Consider the following 27,900-nt stretch of genomic DNA (forward strand, 5'->3'; position numbering starts at 1 on the left):
AAGGTATATATATATATATATATATATATATATATATATATATATATATATATATATATATATATATATATATATATATATACATAAATCAGGTTGTATAATTTTATCTGTCTCAAGTACATCTTCAGCAATAGCAGATAGTGTTTAATCGCAGACGCTTCCAACGTCACGTACTACAAATTTAATTTTTTTTCTGGTGGTGGCAAATAATAATCACTTGCTAGCGGTTTGTTGTAAAATTAAGTGTTCATTATTATCACTGTTTAACAAAATTATTCGAAGCACTAGAAGTCCGCTTTTAATAATTTTGAGGGTCAAACATCAAGCGTGTCTCTAGTTGATTTTTATGATTTTTCATTAAATTTGAATAACTTTAGTCCAAAAACAGTCATAAAAAACTAGAAAAAAAAACAATATAAAAATCAGCAGAAATAAGAATAAAGGACCAAACAAAAAGCCCGGAAAAACTTCAATAAAATCAAGAAAATCAACTGGAGAAACGCTTGGGTTTAGACCCTCAAAAATCAAGAAATCGGACTGAAAATATAGCAAAAAAACAGTACAATTTGGTTAGAAAAAGAAAAAAAAATTTGGTTAAAAAGCGTAAAAAACAGAACTTTACAGAAGATGTCTAAAAAATAAAAATTTCTTATAATGATAATTCTGTTTTGTCCAACAGAAAACATGAAAATGAAAACCACGACATGTAACTGTAATTGTGACAAGAATCTTTGTATCGAACAAGATAAAATTGTAACTTATTGCCAACAACGCTGTAATCGCCTAGAAGTAATCGGCGCTGGTGTTGACATCAACAAACGAATTGGTAAATTACCAAAACCAAAAGGCGGTTGGACACTGCCAGGACATAAATATACTAGTCCGTATAATCCGCTAGATCAGCTGTTGGACACGACGACAATCCACTGCCCGGACAAGAGCCTTACAATCAAGTTGATGCTATTGCGATGCGTCACGATATTTGTTATAGTGAAAATGAACAAGATAAACCCGGTTGTGACAAGATAATGTTAAACGAATTACATGACATGAAACCGACCAGAATGCGATAACGAGTTGATAGAAAACTAGTGCAGGGTTTGATTGGATCAAAATATGAACTTGGAGAATTGTATGATGATCCTGCAGCGAATAAACTTGCAACTGAACTACACTGACCTAAAAAGTAGTTCGCGAGATGAAAGGTTGTCGCGAACGCCGTTGACGATATCTGGGCAATATATCTAATAGATATATCTAGTCTGTCAAAATACAATGATGACAAGAAATGCTTGTTTAATGTTATTGATGGTTTTAGCAAATAGGCCTTTAGTGTACCTCCTACAGACAAAACAGGAACATCAATAACTAATGCGCTAGCTCAGATAATAACAAATTCAGAAAGAAAAACAAATAAAATCTGGACTGACTATGAATATTTTTTCTAAACAAAATAACATTAGAAATACGTTATGGGAAATCAAGGAAAGAGCGCTGTTGGTGAAAGATTTAACCGCACGCTGTGAGAACGTAATCAAAACATCTGACAATGAAAACTACAAATAGATATATTGATGATCTGCTTGAGATATTATCTGATTACAACAAAACAAAACACAGATCTATCAAAATGAACCAAATGACCCAATTCAAAATCATATACAGGAAAACGAAAATATGTACCGGAGACATACATTTTAAGATAGGCGACAGTCAGAATATCCTTGACAAAAAATATTTGAAAAAGGTTTTACTCCAAACTGGACAGAAGAATTATTTGTCCTTGATAAAAGTTTAATGACAATACCCGTTACTTACTCGCTGAAAGATTTGTCAGGTGAACTAGTAATTGGTAGTTTTTACGAACAGGAATTACAGAAAACAGAACAGATGTTTTCGTTATCGAGCGAGTTATAAAGCGACGTGGTAATAAAAATTTAGTCAAGTGGCACGGATACAGTGGCAAATTTAATAGTACCAACGTCAAGTATTAAAAAATATTATTTTTGTATATTTCTTCGTATTTTTTTAGTAAGACAGATATACATTTTACTGGTTTACATATCGATATTAAATACGAGACTCTTTCTTGTGCAATTGGCATCAGATTAAAGACCTTGAGCAACATAAAATCAAATTGTATACTTTTTTTCCGACCTGGGACCTTGGCGTTCATGAAAGGCTTTATCACTTGCCAGAATACTTTAATTTTCGTAACTGTAAAATTATACTTTTTTTTGGGGGGGGGGCAATGTGATACTTTACATCATATCTGCCAATCGTTGATCTGCCGTAAGATTTCTTTTATCAACAACCGTCACAATGTCATTGTAATCAGCTATGATACAATCTCAGACAAAAACGTCATCAGCGTTTTCCTCGTAATTATCGTCATGCATCAACAAAGTTAAATCGAAATTCTTCCGGTTCTGGATATTTCAGTTTTTTCAACAACTTCGACGTAGTCGTCGTTGACAACTGAATAAATATTGGCCAATCTTTTTATCAGATCCACCCTATTGTAATTTACTTTCGTCTAATTCAATGAAATAAGATGGAAGCTATCCGATATCACGAGCGAGCAACAACAGTTCATTGTACTGAACTTGAGGAAGCGGTACGAAAATGTTTCATTGTAACGGGACAAGATAATATTTCACTTAATTTGGTACTTGTAAGAGGTGGCAACGATAAAGTTCTGCTTACTGCGGCGGAAAAAAACCCACCAAATGCAAGAAGAAATTGTTTCTTTTATTGGTTACGATAAAGCCGCAATATTGTTAATGGTGTCATTCTTGTATTAATCGAGAAGAACTAATCAAAATCTTGAAAGAAGTTTAATTATCGTTTCTGAAACTTATTCAGTCAAACCTTGATTGTGATAATGCTAATTTATAAACACCATCAGCAGCAAATCTAACCGACTTAGGATAAATATTGAAATATTTTCCCGCAGCTGTCATTGAATTACCCTTTATTTCCTCACCCGTTTAAAAATTTATTGATATGACTGGTCTAGCTGGGATTCTAAAATTATGTTTTACATTACAAAATTCTTAAACAAACAATGGATGCCGGTCTAGTGTTAAGGAAAGTTCATCGCGTATTAAAATTCAATCAGTCGATGTAGATGCGCGGTTATATTAATTCTAATACTGCCCGACGAGCAGTAGCAACGACAGATATTGATAAGAATTTCTTCAAGTTGATGAATAATTCTGTTATTGGTAGGACAATGGAGAATATTCGAAAGCGCGTCAATATTGAAATTATAAATGATATCAATCGCCGAAATACTTTTTTCCGACGACGGTTTTGTCAGTAAGAAACTTTTTAATGAAAATCATTTCGCTCTACAATGAAGAAAAACAAATTTGAAGTTGAATCAGCCGATTTACGTTGGTGCTGCTGTTTTAGATTTATCAAAATAGCTAATGCATGATTTCCATTATAATTTTGTTAAAAAAGAGTGACAGTCTAGCAAATTATTGTTTACCGACAATGATTCGCTAGTATATGAAATTTCTACAGAATATATTTATCACGAAATATTTGATAATCGACAATTGTTTGTCAGATTATCCTTGCAATAGTGGGTTTCATGATAACGCTAATAAAAGTGTAATTGATAAGTTTAAAGCTGAAACAAATTTGATTCCAAGAGCGGAGTTTGTTGGATTGCGCAGCAAAATGTTTGCAGTAAGATTAGCCATTAACAAAGTAACAAAAAAAAAAAAAAAAAAAAAAAATGCAAAACGAATACCGCGCGGGTATGTGAAATCTCAGACTAATTTCGACGATTACAAATATGAATTAGACGGTAATGTTAGTGATATCAGAACTATGGCGATTAGAACAAATCATAATAAACTTGAGACTGACGTTATTGTTAAACGCGGATTGAGTAACTTTGATGACAAACGATATTGTGATTACGGCGCCAACACACTTGCGCTCGGTCATCATAGCACGTCAAACTTGATGTCCTTGATATTATCTTTTCTGATTAATTTTGGTTGAAATTTTGTTTGAAATATCAAGCACAAATCAAGTATAAATCAGATTGAAATTTTGTATAAAAATAAGAAATAATATTTGAAAAATTAAGTGACAGATAGCAGCGGCAGCAAGATTAAAATTCTACTGACTGCCAATGGACATTCGACAGTTGAAATTAACAATGAAACTTCCGGAATATCCTTTGGTAAGTTTGACAAACTAAAATTACTTGTATTAGATTTGACGGCAACGAGTATTTCAGATACCTCTAACAACTGCAGGAAGAATTATCAAAAGGTTCAAAAACTTTCATGATCTGATCAGTCAACAAAAATATGCTAAACTAACAACCGATCATGATCGGTCAAAAATATTTTATGTTGGTAGTAAATATCCGCTTAATAAAATGATAATGAAAGATTTATTTGAATGCCGTCGTCGAGTAAGTGGCAGAAAAAGTATTGTCTTTACCATCACGATGATGAGATATTTCTCATATCTTATCTAAGAATAATTAATAATCCGATCAGTAGTAAGTATAATGTGGGTGTTTCTGGATTAGTACCCAAAACAGGATCAAACAAGTACATTTCGTACGACAGTCACACATCTGTCATCCCCAATACAACCAGCGTTTCGGGCACATTGTAAGCGTGTTGTCCCTGGGGGTGGGGGTGGCACAACAGACGTCGTTGTACTTGTATGGAACTTTTTGGGGGTTACTGAGACAGAAACCTCCTTTATACTTCCTACTCTATGACCATACATTCGGGAGCAATAAAAAAAAGAATTTTCAAGACGACCATCATGTCAGCCGTATTGGATCCAAGACTGGCACCATTTGCACTGTGGACCTTCTTGATCTCGTAATGAATTCTTTGGTAAAAACCACTGTCAATTTCACTGTCCATTCAGCAAACCCCATGGCAATATAACTGTCCATTCAGCAAACCCGTTGTCAATAGAACTGTCATTCAGCAAACCCGTTGTCAATTTAACTATCCATTCAGCAAACTCCGTGTTACCATAACTGTCCATTCAGCAAACCCAATGTCAATATAATTTTCCACTTAAGACAAATAGCAATAATAAGATTTTCAAGATGACGCTATGGTGGCCTTATTGTATGTTAGACTGGCATCACCTTAATCTACCACAAAAGAGACACCAGATGACATGAAAATGTAACGTCGATATGACTTTCCATTTTGGATAAGTAAAAGTCAGATTTTCAAGATGGCTGCCACTGTGGCCTTACTGGATGTCAGATTTACGCCATTTTTATTTAGGACTCACAAAACTTCATACAAAGTCTTTTGGTGAAAACATGATGGCTGCTTTAGCATCAGATCTTCACTGCCTTCAAAAAGGACCAATCGGACATCATAAGAAGACTTTTAATGAAAACCACGTGATCATTTGTCGATGAGGAGCCGCAATAACAATATTTTCAAGAACTGTGGTGGCTACACTGGATTTTTGAGAGGCAACCTTTGAATTTGGCAATAACGTCAGGACGATTCGCGTAATTTAGCTGCAGTAGTAAGAACAAACTTGTGTTAACGGACATACACACATCAGACAACAAACCATTCCATAAAGTATTCTGGTCAATGACCAGTAGAGCTAATCAATTATATATTGTCAAAAAAGCATCCATTTCCAGACAGTAAGAACTGTATTAGCTGTTTAATTCGTAAATGTATTAACCGTAAGCCTGAACACTTTAAAACTGAAATAAAATAATAAAATCATGCTTCATGCATGTCTTTTTGACAGTGGGCACGGTGTACAACAATACAATGCATGCTTCATACAAGTATTTTTTTACAGTGTCAAGGTGTACAACAACAAAATGCATGCTTCATATAAGTTTTTTTCAAAGTGTCACGGTGTACAACAATAAAATGCATGCTTCATATAGGTCTTTTTGACAGTGTCACGGTGTACAACAATAAAATGCATGCTTCATGTAAGTCTTTTTGACAGTGGGCACGGTGTTATTACAATAAAATGCATGCTTTACATAAGTCTTTTTGATGGTGGGCACGGTGTTATTACAATAAAATGCATGATTTATGTAAGTCTTTTGACAGTGGGCACATTGTGTTGAGTATGGTCACTTTTTTGTTTGTGTTTCATATACCTTCTTGACACTGGAATCCGAATGCGCTAAAACATCACTTATGTAGCTTTACCGACTATAATAAAGAATGTTTTGTTTTAAAAAAATAATAGTTTCAAGGATAAAATTCAAGAATCAAAACTGTGATAATGTACGTTTCTTACACCACACTAGATTCATGTACAAGGGATGATTTGGACATTCCTTGCTCGTCTTATAATCTATACTATGTTTCATGACTTGTCCCCAAACTTCATTTCTTCCTGAATATCCTTTTGCATACCACTCCGTTCACTGTAATTTTCTGTAAGAAAACAAAGACATAAAAATAGAAAATGATTTGAAAATATTAATACAGTAAATCCTTAGTGGTACCTAATATTAACAAACAATGTCCTCTCACGGAGAGATTTTCATAGTGCCTATTCTATTACTGTCTATGCTTTTCGTAGGAAACGGGAAACATTAAAATGGTATTTTCATTTTGTCCATTCTTTTGTCCATACACTTTCATTACCACACATTAACCCATTTAATTATGTATTTTAACCAATAGGCCGTTTCATATTGATCATGGTTTAGCTTAACTGCCAGTCATTCTATGTCGTCATTTAGCAGAGTTACTGACCCTGATTGTCAGACCCACCCACTTTCATTTCCGCATGTTAACTCCCTTAATCAATTCTTCAATACTACGTCAAAAACATGCAGAACGTATCTAGCTTTATTGGAGAAGTTTTATGTCAAAGTCAACTGCAGAAAATCTGTCGAAGTCTTATGGAGAATTTCCAACCGCTCATACAAGAAAACCAGCCAAGAAATATAGAAATTATTTCTGCGTCTTCGATTACTACGGAGTTTTAACCTCTGAGTTTGATCAAAGTAAGATTATTTGAAAATGATGTACTACATTAATGACGTTAAAGTAGCAGGTATTTTCACTTGGATTTCTTGTCAGAGGAGCTCTATTTTATTACCTACACCGGGAAGAGAAGAGCTGTAAACCTAATGAAGAAAATCTCACGGTGATCCTAATGTCCGTGAGTTGGGATCGTGTGAGTGTTAATTATTACTATTGAATTTCAATCAAATTTTGTACGCAGCTGCATCCTGATGACACTGAGTTTGATTATCAGTAGTATGTGTCCTCATTTAGCAGTTATATCCCTTGTGTCCTCATTTAGCAGTTATATCCCTTGTGTCCTCATTTAGCAGTTATATCACCTGTGTCCTCCTTTAGCAGTTATATCCCTTGTGTCCTCATTTAGCAGTTATATCCCTTGTGTCCTCATTTAGCAGTTATATCACCTGTGTCCTCCTTTAGCAGTTATATCCCTTGTGTCCTCCTTTAGCAGTTATATCCCTTGTGTCCTCATTTAGCAGTTATATCCCCTGTGCCCTCATTTAGCAGTTATATCCCTTGTGTCCTCATTTAGCAGAGTTCTATATCGTCATTGTTCGACCTATGCGTTTTTATTTCTGCATAATAACTCATTTACTTCTGGCTGGATTTCAACCAAATATGGTGAATTGCTAGCTTGATACCGATGAAACCTTGGCTGGATTTGATTACTAGCATTTGAGTCTAGTTTAGCAGTGCTTCTGCCCTTGGATGTTGGACCTATCCAGTGTCATTTACCTACCATCAATCCATTAATAATAATAATAATAATAATAATAATAATAATAATAATAATTATTATTATTATTATTATTATTATTACTGAATTTCCACCAAATTTTGAATACAATATGGTACTAGATTTTTTGGCTGAGTTTGACTTTTGACCTTGGAAACTGTAGAAGAAATCTTGATCACGAACTTGGTGGTATTTGAGTTCAGGTCAGAGGTTTTCTAATAGAAAAACCAGGTGACCTAATTTCTGATTGGTTAGCTGCCAAATGACCTGACTTTGTTGATAAGTATAATATTCAGGAAATGAATATTCGACCACCGTTCTTGTTCTAAAACTGCGTCTTAGGTATTTTTTTTTTTTGTATAAGGGATGTATACTTGAAAATAGTTATTCCTATCTTAAACATCAGTCATAGTTGAGTCATTTAGTTGTGTTAGTTGAGAGGATTTAATTTATTTCAACTTTTCATTGGAATTAAAAAGTGTTTATAAACTTTGGATTAAGTAACTGCGTTGGAATTACGGTGAATGTATTTGAAGTCATTTTGGATTTTATCATTGCGATACAGCAGAATACATTACTCTATTCCAGACTATTGGCACATTGGCACAGTAGATTGGACTTCATTCGGAATATCACAGAAATTCATTCTGACTAGTCAATTCTTTTAGACTTGTGATATAACCTTTATGACTATTCTGGATGTCATTCACCATACAATTATTTTTAATTAGCTACTTTTTATTTAAGGAAATACCTTATTTGTTCAGTTATATAAAACCTGTTGTTTTCACTCTTTTGCGTAACTTTGTTTAATGCTAAAGAGTCGTAACTAGAAAAATCACCACAATTATGTACAACAACTCCTGATCGTCAGACCCGCTCACATTTATTTCTGTACAACAAATCCAGTACTTCTTGTTAGATTTCAACCCAATTAAGAAGTTAGTTTGATAATGATGAGACTTCAGCTGAGTTTAATTTAGAGTGTTGATGAGTTGGATTTGATGCATACTAGATATCATTTCAGCTGGTTGTGATCCTTGACTGTCAGACCGGCCTACTTTCGTTTCCGTACTTGCTTCCGTACAATAACTCTTTTAATTCTTATTTGATTGCAAACCAGTCAAGTATGTACCTATCTCCTTCAGAAAGCATTACAAAGCCTGCTCAGCTTTGGAGAATTGCATTATTCTAACGCATGGATTCTTCAACACGAACCCACAAAGTACCAAGCTAACTTTTCTTTTTCTGGCCTATTCCCTCAGACAGTGAAAGCCCCAACCACTTTCACAGAACACTACTGTCTTAAATCTGCATCGTGTATAATATGTTCCATTATGGACTGTAACCGTTTGCTGCATCACAACTCCAACACTAACATGAAACAATGGTTGTTAATACAGAATCATTTCTGAGAAATGGTCCAATAACAACATTAAAAGAAAACTGGTTTGATATCATCAACGTATGGTGATATTTATTCGGGCAACAGTGTATCACGATATATATCGAACTCTGAATACCAGACGATAGTATATTGAAATGTAAACTAAACCGTATCAACCGTTCAAGGTAAATGTTTTCTGGTCGACTTTCTATCTGACAATGAAATATTTTAGCAAGGCCCTTTATAATCCTTTTGTAAATTCCTACTTGGAGTAAATTTTAAGTCGATTTTCATTGTTCTCGTCTCCTTCGCAGCTTCTAGAGAAGGCGTTTGGGAAAATTGTGTTCTGGTACAAAAGTCTACATCCAAAACCAATAGTTATTGGATAAAGAGATTTCCTCAGAACCTCTTTCAGTTTTAAGGCGTTAATTTTTCTAGCAGTTATTTCCCAAACTGAAACAACATTCTTGCAAATACTGGCATGTAGCGGCGAAATTTTGAGCACAGGAAAAGGTTGTTTACGTGAATATATATAACAGGACATACCCCATTATAAACTTTCTACTGATTTGCATAGTCATGCACGAGTTTGTTTTTAAACGGAAATACAATTAGATTTGCAGCAGTTTGTATAACAGCAATGTTACACAGTTTGTACAACATCACTCATTGTTATAGCTATGTTACACAGTTTGTACAATATCAGTCATTATTACAGCAATGTTATACAGTTTGTACATCAACACTCAATGTTATACAATTTGAGATCACCGAATGATCAGTCTTAACAGGCACTGAAAACGTTGTCAGTACAGGTCGTTTTTCAGTTTGGAATGCAGCTGATAAAAATTTAAGTCCAAAGTTGAAAATTGTAACAATGTGTGATCAAAAATATATTATAAATTCCACCCTCCCCCCGTCTGTCCCTCAGAACCTACAAATGGGTTTTGACGAGAAAGAACAATATAATCCAATAAAATAACTGCTTGCCCAGATCGCAGAAAGGTGTACCAACAAGCATTAAAGCTGTTTCTTTCTACCCGATATATATATATATATATATATATATATATATATATATATATATATATATATATATATATATATATATATATATATACCATTTACACCCACATGCCCCAACAACTATAGTATCGCTTCGCCTTGTAATTAATACAATTTGTTTGATTGAAATTTGGGGCACCCACTGGGCCTGTTCCCCATCCATCCATCAGTTGTGAGGTTGCTTGCTACGCTACTACTTTAAAGTGCTTTGCTTGTTTTACTTTTAACGGCGTGATATGGTATTGCGGGTCTTAAGTTCATAAGTTAATAAGTAAGACGCTGACCTACATATATTATACATGTCTATTCGCTCAGGCACAGTCCTGATGGCAAGGCGAACAAGACAACCGCCTTGGGCCCCACGCTTTAAGGAAATCAACTCCGCAATGCAATTCGTTCGCTTGGGACCCCGCTCATCGCTTGTTGTTTTGGGCCCATCATATCCTAGTGCCGGGCCTGTATTTGCTGTTCTTTGCGCTATATTACAATGCATTTCATTCTCAGTTTAAGTCAGATGACTGCGAGAAATGGTCGATAAACAAAAGCCACGTTGATTCCAGGTTATGCAAGGGGAGATACTCTGCTACCGCGGTAATACCTAAAAATATTTTTACGATGGCATACATTTGTCCCAATGTTAGGAATTTGATGTATATGACACACAAAATGTAAATCAACTTGAAGAATGGATGATACTTCTACCGCCCTCATTCTGCCACCCGTTTCCTCCAAATATGGAAACATATCTAAGAAGTAAAGCATGCATCTGTAATCACCTGTGATGGAGGAATGGCGCTAGGACTGTTGGTGAGACTGGGCCCACCAACATAAGTATGAAAGTATATGTCTATCATAAGCTGTTTAAACAACTCAATGTATTCCAACAAAAACAATAAATATTTTATAACCATGTTTTAAAGTCAACGCCTGTCAATTCCGAAAGCCAACAGTGAACATAAACATTGACATGCTTCACATTTTGATAAACATTGACATGCTTTACGTTTTGACACTTATATGATACCATAAGTTCTATCTCGTGGCTATCTCGTGGCTCTTGATAAATACGTAATCATGTGATCGGACTGTAAGGGTGTAAATTTCTGTTGATTGATACACAGCACATCAATTTGGGCAAGGGAACAATTAATTAGATTTATGGGGACAGGTGCGTGTTAAATCGCTATACTGCAATGATTTTTAATGTATGTGTCGTGAGAGGAAGTGATTCTTAATTAAGCCTTCGTTTATTTAACCGTCAGACAGACTGGAAGGAAAAGGGTTAACTTCAATCTTTGTATCGAACATGTCAGATTTGAAATTGTCCAGAATCAGTTATCTATCTAGAAGTCAGGCTGACCACAATTTTGGTGCCTAGTTATAAAAGGCGGTAGATATATTTAATCCTGATTGGTTACACTAAATAAAGGCCGTGTTTCCCACATGAAATTTCTTAGTTTTAATATGCCCCATCGCAAAATTAAGTCAGCCTAAGTCTTCCTGCAAGAGAAAAAATATAGGAGACTCCGAGATTGAATTTAGAAGAAATTCTCTCGTAGAACATTTATCCGAGGGACCGGATGCCTGGAAAGTCGACGGACACAATTTTGGCGGTAGAAGCGATAAAAGGTTGAAAGCACAAGAGGAAATAGCTCTACGTACTTACGTATCCACAAAATGTTTGAGGGACGAAAGAGGAGAGACACTAGAGACCTCGGAGAAGAGAAAAGCGAAAGGACCAAGAAGAACAACCCCAGTGAGGTTGGAGTGAACCGGAAATAAGCAAGTTTATGAAGTTGTACAAGGCAATAACTTCTATTAATCACTGTGTACTCACCAGCAATCCCGAGATTTTCCCTAAATAAACTGGTGATTCAGAACTGGTAACTTAAGGTCATTTAATGTGTATAGGATAAGTACACGATATGTGACGCAATATAGAAAGATACCGAAAACTTTGAGTACCGCGATACCATAGAACCCACGAGACCGCTCTGGTGGCCTAGTGGTTAGAGCGTCCGCCTCGGATGCGGGAGGTCGTGGGTTCGATCTTCCGGCTGAGTCATATCAAAGACTTACAAAAATGGTACTAACAGCTGCCTCGCTTGGCGCTCAGCATTAAGAGGTTAGTGTTAGGACTGGTCGGCCTGGTGTCAGGATAATGTGACTGGGTGGAACATCATGCTACATGTCTGCAGCATGATGCCCCAGTGCTAGACATCACTATAGAACTGTCACACTGCAGATATCGTAGCGATATGACTGAAATATTGTTAAAGCTACGTTAAAAATCAAATCACACACACACACACACGCACGCACGCACATAGAACCCGCGATGTAGTAGGAAGCTACTAATTTTTTGAAAAAAAAAATCCAATTTAAATATGTAACCAAGTGCCTACTTTTACTTAGGTGTATCATATAAAGAAACTGTATGAAGCAAGCTCACGACACCATTTGATGAACATGATCTCCATGGATACACGAATTCAACAGAAAACAATCCATGGCCTTGCAAGTACCATATTGTCCTTTTCAGTTCAGCTCTGTCCACGTGTATATTTCAGAGGCAAAACTCGAGACCTTGAACGATGTTCTTGTTTCTTCTTCAGTTAACCATATCAAAAACTGATAAATGTAAAGTACATGTACCAAAAATGCCCTCAGAGAGAATACATTAGGGGTCTACATTAAAAACACTCTCCACGCATGCGTAAATTAGCAGAATACGAAAATATCGTACCAAGGGCAATTACCAGAATATATACTGTACCAAGGGCAATTACCAGAATACATACTGTATCAAGGGCAATTACCAGATTACATACCGTACCATGGGCAATTACCAGAATACATATCGTACCAAGGGCAATTACCAGATTATATATCATACAAAGGGCAATTACCAGAATACATATGTACCAAGGAAAATTAGTGTGATAGTCTTGTGATACAAACTGACAGGCGATCCTCCGCTCTAATCGACTGTTGACATGAAGTGGCTTTATCTGAGAATAACAAGACCAACGCTAATCATTTCATGGCCAATCCTCCCAGTAATATATATACAGAGACAGACAACACCCCAAGGGCACTATTCGCATGGTCTTTCGAGACCGAGTCGCCAATGATGATGATGATGATGATGATGATATATATGTGTGTGTGTGTGTGTGTGTGTGTGTGTGTGTGTGTGTGTTTTCGAGAACTTTACACAACGATATATATATATATATATATATATATATATATATATATATGTGTGTGTGTGTGGGTGTGGGTGTGGGTGTGGGTGTAATGTTTGCAGGATCAGGTTTCTTCACTCCCATTTTGACCGGTTTCTGAACCCCCTCTCTCACCCCCATTTTGTCAACTATTAAACAAATTTGTTTTTTCTTAAATTTTATTTTTGCGGGGTGGGTAGGTATTTATTCCGGCCCGGTAAGATCAAGTTTTTTGCTTAAAACCCGGCAAGGCGGGTCATATATTTCAGGGTAGTGCAATACCTGGTCAGTCCCAGCCGTTTACCTGTCCATCCATTCATTCATATATACGTGGCATTGCACATACAATACAATTCTTATTCGGCTGTTAAGCTTGGCAAGTTAATTTCAAAGACTCTGCCCTCCCATAAACGGTGTATATGTCAAAATGTTGGTGGCTAAATCACATAGAATCAAACACAGCTGTGATTAGAAAGTAAACGACATGTACAAAGCCACATAAAATGTTCTGAACTCTAGAAAGTATTATTGCTGACTTCCAGAAAGCAAGATAGCTAATTTAATCAACGAATCATTTGATTTTGATAATGAAAAGTTACTATTACGTACCAAATGCATGGAACGTCTAAAAAAAAGTTACTGCAGCAAAAAATATTTCAGAATCAATCCAAAAGTTGATATTGCATATTCCTATTTTATTATGAACTGATTTATGTTTTCCTTATAAAATTTCCAAGACAGGTAGCGTTCATGTTTTTTTTTCTCCATCGTATACAGCATTTGAGAGAACCAGATTTCTGAGTCACAACCTATTGTATACGATGTAAACTTATGTAGCTACCAAATTTTGTATACATACACCATCATACTGGCCGCCATGAATAGTATCGTGTGCTGAAAAATGGCGTTAAACCCTACAACAACAACAACAACAACAACCATCATACGGTAGTCTGGCCTTACCATTTCGAGATTGCCGTTGACAATTCTTCGTTCAACCTGTTGTGCTTTTCCCTTATTTGGGTCGACTGGTCTAGCGTCGGTGAATAAACACCCATCTTTCCACGTGGCGATAGCCTGGCCGATTCAAAAAAGAAATTAATTAGACATTATATGTTATAGGTACATATACATACATGCAACTATGATGTGTTCAAAATATGTTCTTCATGCTATCGTTGCTAAGGCAGTATGGAGTCCATTTGGACTCCTAAATAAATCTGTATTTCGAATCAAACACTATACTGTTGAACTCATTAAAACATTCAGAATGAAGTTCCAATCACAAATATATCCACTTTTTTTCAGCTAAGCTACGAATGTGATAATTTTGTATCCTTGGGATTTACCTAAGGTCCATCTGACTCGCTATTTTTCCAGGTGAGTAAATGCCTTTGTGCTTAGTTTTTAAAATGATGGTCAATTCATTGGAGACCCATTTCTAACCATAAAAAAATTGATTCCGAGTCCGAAAAACGCCCTTTAAGATAACTACGTTTTTGTCAATCCCTACTACTACATGCACGACGAAAGTTTAAAACCTAAGACGTCCTACCTTGACTGGATTATCCTGAGGATCTGTGTTGTCGAACTCTTCCCCCAGAGCGAAGAAAGCCTCTGTGTCCTTGGCACCCTTGGTAACGATTCTGATCTTTTCACCCTCAACCGTTATAGTCATTGTGGAGCTGGCAGCAGCAGCAAGTTTCCGCAAAACGAAACCAACTCCTGAAATCAACATAAGCTATGCTGTATTACAAAAAGTATGAACCATTCGAGATGATTATAACAGAAATTGCCAAAAAGATATGACTGCAATGACTACTCTGTCAAAGTACTCTTATGCCATTCTTGTGCAACAGTCATCTTTTTTTAGGAATATTCTCAAATTTATATGAGTGTAATTAAAGAGGCATATAATAAATATGACAAAAACTTTTTATCGCTTTATTTTTTATTTTTTTAAAATTTTATTGTACCAAAAACGTGTAACCCATACACATGCAAAGGTAAAAAGTAATTTGGTGGAAAAAAGAGTAATGACTGAGCAAAAGTGTAATGGTAAGCATGTATGTTTAGATACAAAAAAAATATTTAAAATGAATACATCAACTGATTGAAAGATATGTGACTTTAAAATAATAATAAAAATTGTACTCATGACCTAAATACGAATACCACTGTCCAAGTTGGATTGAAATCACGCACCTGGCTTACCTAACTTAGCAGTTTAACATTTTACCAATCCTATGTATGTACCATTATAAGGACACAGCCCAAGTAAACGATCTCCCCAAACTTACCTCGCGCCAAATATAACTATTTCACTATAGTATGATAAAAGAGTAATTTTATTGCAATAAGCAAATCTGTCCTTCGAAATAAACACACTACAATAATACCTTTGATACAATGATGTCTTTCTTTAATAATAAAGAATACCAGTATAAAATAAATATCAACACAATACAGTATTCAGAAATAGGAAAGAAGCGATGAATTAACATTCTTATATCTTTTAAGATAGTATTATATCAAATGACATCAATTATCAAGACAGCATACTCATTATTTCACGTAATATACCAATCTAAGCAGAAAACTGAACATGATATTTTTTTATCTGAAAAGCTTTATAAATAAAAAAGATTTAACTTCCTAATATTATAATGTACCTAACTCCATATGAGAAAACACATCGGACTGAATATAAATGCAAACTAACAGCGGTGCAGTAATAAATTACAGACTCAAATCGGTGGCGACGGACGAGGGCTTTTTGTTAAGCAGTTTTATTTGGCTAAGAAGAGTTAATATATATATATATATATATATATATATATATATATATATATATATATATATATATATCTTATATGCAGGCATGCAGGCATACCAATCGGGCTTCTTTGCAGGCATGCTTATTTAAAAGTCCATCTGATGTCAATCAAAGTTGTAGTCATAAATTTCTAAACATCTTATATAGCATAAGTCGTATGGGATTAAATTCACAAGATCTGCATCCAGGAATGTTTGGGGAATGCGAGGCATTAGGCATGTAAATTTTACTTCTATTATGTATATTCAACAAACGTTTAAGGGAGATAACTTGGGATTGTAGTAACCTGTCCCGCATCGACATGCAACCTCTCCTCGATAACATGCAAGCAATCGGGGTCTATAAATAAAGATCGCAGCATACGCTAGGGTGCGATGCTAGTAACTTTCATTTATACATGAGAATTACAATCTTCTTTGTCCTACATAAACACTCTGTTAAGGCATTTTAATATCAATGAATGCCAGATCTAAAGAAACTAAACAAGTTAAACTGATTACATACTTTTCATATAAACCATGTTGTCATAGAGTATTCACACATTCACGCAGCAGTAAAATGCGAGTTGCCTTCGTCTCAGTATTAAATTGCAGACATCCTTTATAAGTAAACACGAATTAACTATAGTCTTATAAAGATTCAAATACATCCAATAGTTAACTCCTTAAGACAGCGATTATAAATGTCGATATTGATAACGTCGAGAAGGTTCAATGCCAGGCAGCAAGATATGTACCTGGTGACGCAAAACAAGTGAAGCAGGATGCATCACCAACACGTTACCTGATCTGGGTCTAAACCTCCAAGACAGGCGTAATATGATCCGTCTGACACACCTCTGCAAAGTAGTCGCTGGGTTAGTGTCGGCTCTCTAACCAAATATTTTTTAAAAACCATTAACACAAAAACGCCAAAATAAAGCCAAAACTTTCCTAATTTTGAAACTATAAAGATACTAGAAAAACCAGAAACAAATAACAGCAGATGTTACGTAGCTGAGCAATGTTTAATAGAAATTATTTCTTCGTAAGAACAATTGTGGACTGTAATCATCTTAGTGACAGTGTTATGAGCAGGCAAACAGTGGAGGGCTTCAAGACAGCTCTTGAACAATTCTACTAACTTTAAGTGGCTCTCTCTTCCGGTGCAATTTTATGCCGTAACTGGCCCTGCACCGCATACATTCAGATTCAGAAGTCACTACTTGATTGTCGAGAACACATGACCTCAGACTACAATAAAGGCCCCTCAAGGATAACCAAAATCACGAAGGTGTTCCAGAAATAATGTGCCCAGTTCGATGGTGTATTTGAAAGCCGATTTATTTGAAATAGTACAAATTATGTTGATTATAGAAGGGAAGACTTTAAAGTTTACAAGACTATACAGACTGGTACAATTTCCTGCTCTGCAATGAACACAGTGATATATAATATACCACCTAATTTTATGTCAGTCAAGCACTTTATGTTACTTACTTGGCGCAGTGTGTTTACCGTATTAGTACACAAAATGGATCTGATATACCCACGACGAAACTTTCAGGATTTCATGCACTAAAATGAGCTATTATGTGCAGAACGTTACAAGGTTCTATCAGCTACAGTGACAAATGTATATAATTTAATGGTTCTGCATAACATAGAAGGAAAATAAATCGTGGTCTCAGACGTATATATATATATATATATATATATATATATATATATATATATATATATATATATATATATATATATATAGTCTCAAAGCGTTAAACGTGGTTCTTAAATCTCTGATTCTTAGCATACGAATGAAGCGACATACCTGACAACTCCCCCACTTCTTGACTATGCCTTTAAAATTAATAAACTGTACGATCTGATATTTTGATAAGTTTAACTTAGTGTTAATAAATTTGTAATAATTTGAGTTTGAAAAAACGGCAAGTCCGATACAATTACATCTTGTCACCATTTTAATTACCATGATGGCAAGGGAAAAATTTGGCATTCCTTCTCGGTTTCATTTTAAATACCATTACGTTAAGTGAGATATTTGGCATTCCTTCTCACAGTCTCACTTTAATTACCATTAAGTTAAGTGAGATATTTGGCATTCCTTCTCACAGTCTCACTTTTAATTAAAAAGAACCTACAAAAGAATGAAGAACGGCTAACATACGATACAAGCGTTTTTATTATTGATTTTAACGGAGATATTTGTTGACATAATAAGGCATTGGGATTTAAGATATCATATTAGCATAAAATAATTATTTAATAATTACTGACTGACAGTCCTAAATTTACATCAGAAATGTTCCGACATATTATTTTGAATTGATTCTTTACACCTATTTTGACAAAGTACATATTTACATGACCTACACGAAGAAATATTCTTTCTTATTTATAATTCATAGCTTTAGAAGTGTATATGTCTTCAAATATGGTTGCGACTATAGCACCTAAGTGTACATGTCTGTAATATTATACAATCTGGTTGCGACTGTAGTACCCAAGTGTACGTGTCTGTAATATTACAATCTGGCACTGAATTAGCTGGGTGCACATTACATATCCAATAATATTATATTCATATTACATTATCTAAATCCTAGTAACAACTTTGTGTACTACTTTGCCACTTGATAGGAATCAGGTCACAATTACATCTGGTTCAATACGCACGAATGTAGTCACAGTCTATTTTTAGAGCATATTTCCTCTCTCCTTTTGGTGGTGATACACGAGTCAGATTTAGGCATTCTTGGTGTTGATTTAAAGGTAATTGTTGATTCTTTAGAATTTGAGCAGTATGGTGTGGTTGTCTGCGTGTATTTAGGCGACAGTGCACTGTGAGTATTGAGGCAATGATGAAGAACAGATAGTGAAATCTGTGACCTAATGTACGGTGCTTTGTTTAGAGTCCAGCCTCTCAAAAAATGAGGGATAACCTATGACAAGAACTTCACACTGAGTTCATCTTTGAAAGTACTTTACAATAAGTTATGATTTATTATCATTAGGACACAATATAAAGCTCAGAACTGAGAAACAAATGTAGAGAATATATAGCAAAATGAATTGTAATCTGATTCCATTTAACCTCCGAGTATAATGGTATGTACTCACTTTCCCTCTCCCCCACTATCATAAACTTTATAATAGATGGTGTTCTTTATTGCTTATTTAATCTGCAAATGGTTAAAGATATTCCAGCAAATATACCCATGAAAAACCTCGTATAGTCTGAGAATGAATAGTCACTTTAATAACATGTTCTGTTTCACATTTCTGATTCGCACTGTCTAAAATACTGTTTTACCAATACTTATAAATTTAATTTCAATGTGAAATATCCATATTTAGCACTTTTCAATTTATTTACCTACATCTTTGTGATATGTGAGCTTATCGAAACATGCTTTATCCCTTTTCAGGTTTGGTCTGCTGTTTGAAACACGGTGTATACACTGGATTAGCTTGGACGCTCCCTGGTAGTCTGGTGGTTCTGGCAAGACCTCTGCACGGTGTATATACTGGATTAGTTTGGACGCTCCCTGGTAGTCTGGTGGTTCTGGCAAGACCTCTGCACGGTGTATATACTGGATTGGATTGGACGCTCACCGGTAGTCTGGTGGTTCTGGCAAGACCTCTGCACGGTGTATAACTGGATTAGCTTGGACGCTCCCTGGTAGTCTTGTGGTTCTGGCAAGACCTCTGCACGGTGTATATACTTGATTAGCTTGGACGCTCCCTGGTAATCTGGTGGTTCTGGCAAGACCTCTGCACGGTGTATATACTTGATTAGCTTGGATGTTGCCTGGTAGTCTGGTGGTTCTGGCAAGATCTCTGCACGGTGTATATACTTGATTAGCTTGGAAGCTCCCTGGTAGTCCGGTGGTTCTGGCAATACCTCTGCACGGTGTATATACTGGATTAGCTTGGAAGCTCCCTGGTAGTCCGGTGGTTCTGGCAAGACATCTGCACGGTGTATATACTGGATTAGCTTGGAAGCTCCCTGGTAGTCTGGTGGTTCTGGCAATACCTCTGCACGGTGTATACACTGGATTAGCTTGGACGCTCCCTGGTAGTCTGGTGGTTCTGGAAAGACATCTGCACGGTGTATATACTGGATTAGCTTGGACGCTCCCTGGTAGTCTGGTGGTTCTGGCAAGACCTCTGCACGGTGTATATACTGGATTGGCTTGGACGCTCACCGGTAGTCTGGTGGTTCTGGCAAGACCTCTGCACGGTGTATAACTGGATTAGCTTGGACGCTCCCTGGTAGTCTTGTGGTTCTGGCAAGACCTCTGCACGGTGTATATACTTGATTAGCTTGGATGCTCCCTGGTAGTCTGGTGGTTCTGGCAAGACCTCTGCACGGTGTATATACTTGATTAGCTTGGATGCTGCCTGGTAGTCTGGTGGTTCTGGCAAGATCTCTGCACGGTGTATATACTTGATTAGCTTGGATGCTCCCTGGTAGTCCGGTGGTTCTGGCAAGACATCTGCACGGTGTATATACTGGATTAGCTTGGACGCTCCCTGGTAGTCTGGTGGTTCTGGCAAGATCTCTGAAGGACATGTCCAGTTTAGAAAAATCTCCGAAACTAATTGAAACCACCACAATGCGACATCGTTCCTCACAGACACTGCAGAGGTCTTCATCATTGCGATTAACACCATTGCTCCCACAGGTAAAGCCTCCAGCCTTCATAAAACTGAATTTATGATATTATATGCCAATATTTTATTTTTGTTTACAATGGAATGCTTCGCATTTTAGCTATAAAACAAGATGATGGTGGCTTCACTATGTATAATTTTAGAATTGAATTTTTCCTATCAACTGGCATAGTACCGACAAAAAAAAGCTTGGAGTATAAAACTTATCATGATTTATTCTGTATGTACATCAGTGTATCCCTACGGGTACAAGACTGAGAGCCAAAACTCTCCTTGGTGTCAAAACTCGGGGTCAGACTTAGCAAAAAAAAACAAACTTTGGTATAAAAACTGGGGGTCAAATTAAAAGTTTGGGGGTCTCTGAAGCACAAATAAGAGTTAAAGGAAACACTAGTACATGTACACCTACATACCTTTGCGGAAGAAGTTTGTGTTTCACCTATCGAAAAGTTGGTGTCGGCATAGGGTTGCCACTTACAAGCCGGCCTAGCAAACTAAAACGAGCGTTCATCGAGAGATACCTGTCATAGGCAAAACTTGTGGAGTTGTCTACAGTGAGCGATTTAAAAAAAAACCCTGAGCGACATCTGGGAGTCACTTTCATTTTGGGAACCCTTCAAATACTGTAATTGGCTGGAGACGGCGAGTCTGTTAATTAGCTTGTTTTATCATGTGGAAGAACCAAAAGTTCTCAACAGTTGCAGTGATGAATCGGAGAGGAGGTTGGGACAGAGCAACCCGCCCCCCCCCCTTTTTTTTTAAATAAGCGCAAAACAATCGGAACGTTTCCTATATCAAGTTTTCTTTACAGTTAAATGATTATAATAATGCCCTGGAAACGCTCAATGTTCAGGACCTTAAAGCATGGACTCTAATGATTTCAAAAAAGTAGCCCCAAAGTTCAGATTTTATCGGACGAAATCAAGATTTGAAATGATTATCGAATTTTATCGCCGAATATTCACTGAATGCATTGATATCCAATCTTAATATTCGTCGATATTAATATAGATATCACATTTTTCATATTTGTTTGACCTTGGTATTGACTGACTCCCCTACCCCCAAAAACTGGCATACCATCGAAATATAATTAAATTACATTCTAGAGATCTTTATCGATTTTTTTTGTTATGGGGGTGGGGGTGGGGCGGGGTGATTGACATTAGTAATCAAATCAATATAGGTTATTTTGTCCTGTTCTATTTTCAAACTTGGTATGACTAAGAACATTCGTTTAGAGATGAAGACTGATAACAAGCAGAAAAAGGCGGAAGCTCTCGATTATGTGTTCGGTTAAACTCGGAGACAATCGCAAACGCATTCTCAAATAGGTGATTTATTCGCGATGAGAATATTTCCTAATAATTGCAGTATAACTTGGATCGAGTACAAAAACTCCCAATGAAAACGGTTCAAATCGACTTTAGTGTAACGTGGACGAAGTACAAAGCTGAAGACAGCTGGTACACATAGTCTACGCCTCAATGTGAGAAAGTACCAGCAATACATTGGGATAGGTTGATTGATGAATAAACGCTTAACCAACTTTGAAATGACCCCATATCCTGTGGTTTATCAATAAGCCGTATTACAAGTTGTCTTGAAAGAGCTTGAATAATATTGGATTAAAACCTCAATCTTGTGGGAAATTAAGCTATTTAGAAGTTTGAATCTCGTGTGATTTGGCAGTTTTTAAGTTGTTCACTTGTAACTATTTAAATGAAGCATAGTTAAAATTTTGTCCTGGTTGTTTCTTTTACGAAATGGTGGAAAACAATAATATAGACGTCTCCAGTTGGAAGTACGTGTCGCTATCGCAAGGTAAAGAAAGAAATATTAAAATATCGATTTTCAGTTTGAACCTTTGCGAAAAAATTCTGATTAGAACATTTGGCTGTAAGTTTTAGCTCTGGCAAACAGCTACATGGCTTTTGTTAAATAATTCGCTGTAGCGAGGCATGCAAAAAAGCGTCTGGCGATGGCGAGATTGTTGTACTTAAATAATTACTCTAATTGATTTTGGTCATTAAAAATAATTTTAAAAAAAGATCATGACATATTTAGTCGATATGCGTATATTTTACTGAAATGATTATATATATTTATATGTCAAGGCAAATTTCCTGGAAAATGACCCCAGCAAGGACAACTCTGCTGACCCTCAGCACACTCCCCATTCCAGACTAGAACTATAAATCAACTGGTGCCATTTGCAGAAACTTGCTGACAGTATTAATGTCAGAATATAGCCACTGCCATCTCCAAGTGATTCTCAGCAGTGGAATAAATTATTCATGTCTGTAAGATTATCTATTATTGTCAGCTGTGTGCTGTTCTTTCTGTACGTAATTATTATTTTAATTACATGTACCAAAAAAAAAAGGGTGTAATGATAGGTCTAAGTGATACTGGCTTATATGTGACATCTCTGGAAACTTCAGTTATAATTCAAACATACACAATAATGAAGATGAAAGTATGCAAGAAAAAGTCGTGATTTAGTTGTGTTTTCACCTCAAGCAAGATCGTTTTGAAATTATGTTTGTTACCGTAAGGTCTGGAAAGACTAAGTACAAAACTCTAAATGCTAACATTTGCGGAAAGTATATTTTAAATAATTCACCCAATGTTTACAAATTTGATAGAACAATCGTGCTTGAACGAAGTGCTGTGTTCAGAGTTGCAGAAATGCACTGAAAATAAAAAAAATTCTCTAAACTTCAGCAAAATAAGTTGCTTTTAATTGCGAGTTTAATATTAAGCTAACATGACATGAAACAAGCATTTCTGTCATTTATGTATTGAAAATACAAAAACGGTCTGACTCGTGAAAAATTACACGTGATATCTTACAATGCAGATCTGCATGTTGCATTTTATAATTTCTATGCATTTTATCTATTTTTTCGTTAACTTCCCATTTTTATTTTAGCTCAGTTTGTTATCTTAAAGTTATCATTGTTGAAAAAAACGTAACTGTTATGTTGTTGTGTCATTTGTTATCTAACTATTGTGTAAAAGTTTTAGGAATTTTTTAAAAATTTTATCCCGAGTTATTAAGTCTACAGAAAAACGTTTCCCTGGCATTTTTATAATTTTATTTTCACTTTTGGTAATTTCTAGAGAAATTTAAATTCAAACTTATGCTTGTATCAACGATACGTACACATACATACGTGTGTGTGTGGGCGTGTGTGTGCTATATGCTGCATTGTTTTGCCGTTTAAACTCCCAGTCCTCTAGAGACTGCATCCCTCATTGATGTCATGAACACAACCGTTGTTAACGCTAGTCAGCACGGATTTATATGGACAGAAAAGACTTGTCGAAAATAATATTATCATCAGTTGTGAATTGAAGCATATTATGTATACCGTGAATAAATTAAAAGAAAACAACTCAAGTTCACAGCATTTTCTCTTTAAATTAGGACGTCCTCATAAAAATCCTTCCTATCCTTTCCTTGTACAACGGTTTTAGCGCAGAATGAGAGACATTTGCCCAATACTAAAAATGAAATTGTAAGAAACTCTACTTGCAGTGAAGGAGCACAAGGCCGATGATGTTGATAGGTAGTATGCGGCAAGCGTCACAATATACCTATGACGTCACAACGAAGCGCCTCTGCGCCTCCACACAGTCTGGTCTTTAATTCTGTTTGCATTTCAATATGCGATAGAAGATCTAAGGTAGGACCTAGTAAATGTACTAGTGACTTGATTCGTAACCCTTGGGGTCAAAACAGCTATCCGGTATCGATACATTCTGAAAGAGTATAAGTTGCGAGGAACGTATCCTCTGCTAATAAGGCTATAAATAGAATTTACCCATATGCACTGCTATATTGCTTACGGACAAACACAACAAAACTTAAGTGTGCGCAATGCGATGTTTATATTGATCTCTAGTTCTATACCTTATATTCTGTGAACTATGTTGCTTTGCTCATATCAATGTACACAAAAATGCCGTAAGGTAATTTTGCCCCGTGAACAGTTAGCTCTATTTATTGAAACTTAGTAACCATGTGACCATGTTAGTCCTCAAGATTAAGACGCTGCCCACGTGTGAATATTTTCAAAATCATTAGGTCATCGCGCGTGGCCTAACATCCTTATTATAAGTATGATTTCACCCTAAGTGCTGCATCAGATACTAGCTGTTAGTAGTGACAGTTGGCCAGAACATTAATCCTAGCATTCTGTATATTTGATACCAGAGACTGACAACAGGTTCGGTGCTGTTGTTGATCTTCCCATGGCTATCTGAGCCAGGATAAGCCACAACTGTTAATTTAATTAAGATCCCTTGTCTCTAACCCTTACTAAAACAAGAGCACAGTGGTAGAGCCAGCAGTTTTTAGTGGGGCTTGATACTGTAAGCAACACTGGTTTTCTAGTTTATGTGAAGATTTTAGCTTTATTTTACATAAAGTTGTCGGACCCTTACTTCGTGTTTGTGTGTCGTTTTGAACCCGAATATAACAATCCTCCTTATTCGTAACCTGTTCTATTGCATCACGTACCATCGCTCCGATTTAAAGCAAAATAAAACTATTATACCCATACATCATCATCCTGAGATAAAACAAAATAAAATATCTCAGTTACAAACAATCGCAACAGCCTACCCCTCTAAAAATCGAAAATTCAATGGTAAGTACCTCAAAATTTGCGATGTGTGTGTTAATTGTAGAATCAGTTGTAATTTAAAATCTACAAAGTGAGATGAGTATGCTGACACCATAGCTGACAACCTGTTACAAAAAACAATGTGCTGACATTAGAGAGGTTGTTAAAAAAAAAACAGGAAATGTTGACCCTGAGGCCTATATCCAGCACCGGCCTTAGCAAACGCAGGGCCCAATTTGGATCATTTTACACGGAGCCTACAAAAGTAGCATAACTAAAAAATGACATTTCTTTTAAATCTGGACTTTGTTCAATAGCTGGATAAGTCCCATGTATCTTTCATAAAATCGGCCCACATATTAGCAAACGTTTACAGTTCTACATGCTGACTTTCTGCACTATATTTGACCCCTAGCTTTTAAACAATCCTACCGGACATGAGAAAAAGCATAACCGAAGACCTTTTCTTGAACTAAACTTATAGTCTAATTTTGTTGCCCTTTATATAACCCTAGTCCACATACCAAAATGCAAAAATCCAATATCCAAAACATTATAATCAATATCCTTACGAGCTAATTAATTCTAAATTAAACTCTTAACTACCCAACTCTATTTCAAGCACTTTACATCAACTAATGGAGGTACTAATTTCATAACAAATGGTCACCAATTTAAATGTTTGAGCATAAAGGGAAACTTGTTATCATTGACTCATTGTTAATCTACAAACATACAATCCAGCCATTATATGGGCTTTCTTTGTATCACTGGCCTGTCAGAGTGAACTTAAGATGACCTAAGTTGGGACTGAGCGGCTAAAGATAGCACTATAGTTGAACAGGAATCACAGCCGCTAAATTTAACTGTGATTAAAGATGCACTCCTTTATCACAGAATACAATCATTAAATTTATCAAGAGAATGTAGGGAATTATATACAAATGTATTTCTCTTCTAAAACCTACATAATAACCTTACCAGCTTAAATAACTAAATGTATAATGTATCCCTATAATATACCGATGATGACTAATATATATATATATATATATATATATATATATATATATATATATATATATATATATATATATATATATATATATATAACACTGGACAACAGAAGTTATTAGGAACATGTCAAAAAGAATTTTAATTCTAGGATAAAGCCTTGACGATACAGAGAAAAGTTTAATTCAGGGAGAAAAAAACTATGAGGTTACAGATGAAAGGTTTAATTTTCGATTTCTTGTCTTCTTACAGTTATCTGCGAAGAATTAAAAGTAAATAGGTCGAAATAAGTTGAATATCAAGATTACTACAGAAAGGAAATTGAAAAACAGTTTTCAAGTAAAACTGCTAATTTGACATCAGAACAACTGATATTTTGATAAAAACAGGAACAGAGACATCTGTGATGGTACGTGACATACATATGACGTTATTTGGTGAACAAGCCACGTGCACATTACAACAATTATTTTCTTTGTGAGTTAAGTCTGAGACTTTGATTCCCAAAGTGACCCGTCATTTGTTAATTTCTTTCATTTTCTTTCTTTCTTTCTTTCTGTCTTTGTCTGTCTGTATGTATGCATGCATGCATGAATTTAGTTATAAATGTAGACACATACGTGTATTCTGAATTTATGCATGTGACGATGGCTGGTTGCGCTTCTTTTTGTATAGTTTACGTGGAATATAAATATAGACCCGTCCTACTAATGAAAAATATGTGAAATCCAATTTACATGCTGGCCTTTTCATTAACAGTCTATTCGTCAGTCAATCTGATTAGGCCAAAATATCGATGAAAAGAAAGGTCTCGCGTGTAGGTGGCACTCTGTGCCTAAGTACATTCCGCGATGATGATCTACACCGTATAACATTTATGCACAGTACACCTTTTAGACACAACTGCAACAGAACAGCAATCGTAAACGAGAGAGAGAGAGAGAGAGAGAGAGAGGTGGTGGTTGTGGTATAAGCCTACCTATTTCCTTAAGATATTCATCCAAATTCTCATTGGTTTGGAGAACCCACACCCCAGCCAACTGCTGTTGAATTTCTGCAAGCGCCATGATTTCTGTATGCTACGTATCCAAGCGCTGTCAGCTTCAGACTGAAGTTCGGTGTTATGTGTATACACACTCTGGTCATCAAGTTCCCTGGCCTATGCACATTCGGTACTCCTAATTTTTCTTACCTTGCAAACTTAGAATTGAGCGTCTGTCAAGGCCAAATAATCGCACACCACTACCGCGTGTGTATCTTGCTGTTCAAGTCTACACGCCGCTTATCCGTAAGCCGATAA

At 35.9% G+C, this 27,900-nt stretch overlaps 1 protein-coding gene and 1 long non-coding RNA gene across 2 annotated transcripts; one reads left to right on the forward strand and one right to left on the reverse strand.

Annotated features, from left to right (window-relative positions):
* The first annotated feature begins 185 nt into the window (after positions 1-185).
* LOC149775750 (uncharacterized) lies at positions 186-6,161 on the forward strand. Its single transcript, XR_016416621.1, has 2 exons — positions 186-5,871; positions 5,924-6,161. It is a non-coding gene; the product is annotated as an uncharacterized LOC149775750 (long non-coding RNA).
* LOC149775751 (fatty acid-binding protein, adipocyte-like) lies at positions 5,674-27,891 on the reverse strand. The gene is made up of 4 exons (XM_089944386.1): positions 27,580-27,891; positions 14,999-15,168; positions 14,407-14,520; positions 5,674-6,428 (listed from the first exon to the last, which is right to left on the reverse strand). Exons 1-4 carry the CDS (start codon positions 27,665-27,667, stop codon positions 6,378-6,380), a joined length of 423 nt encoding a protein of 140 aa, XP_089800512.1. The 5' UTR covers positions 27,668-27,891; the 3' UTR covers positions 5,674-6,377.
* Positions 27,892-27,900: the final 9 nt, after the last annotated feature.

This window comes from Sinohyriopsis cumingii, chromosome 19 (genome assembly GCF_028554795.1).
Source record: "Sinohyriopsis cumingii isolate HCF-2022 chromosome 19, ASM2855479v2, whole genome shotgun sequence".
Lineage (NCBI taxonomy): Eukaryota > Metazoa > Mollusca > Bivalvia > Unionida > Unionidae > Sinohyriopsis > Sinohyriopsis cumingii.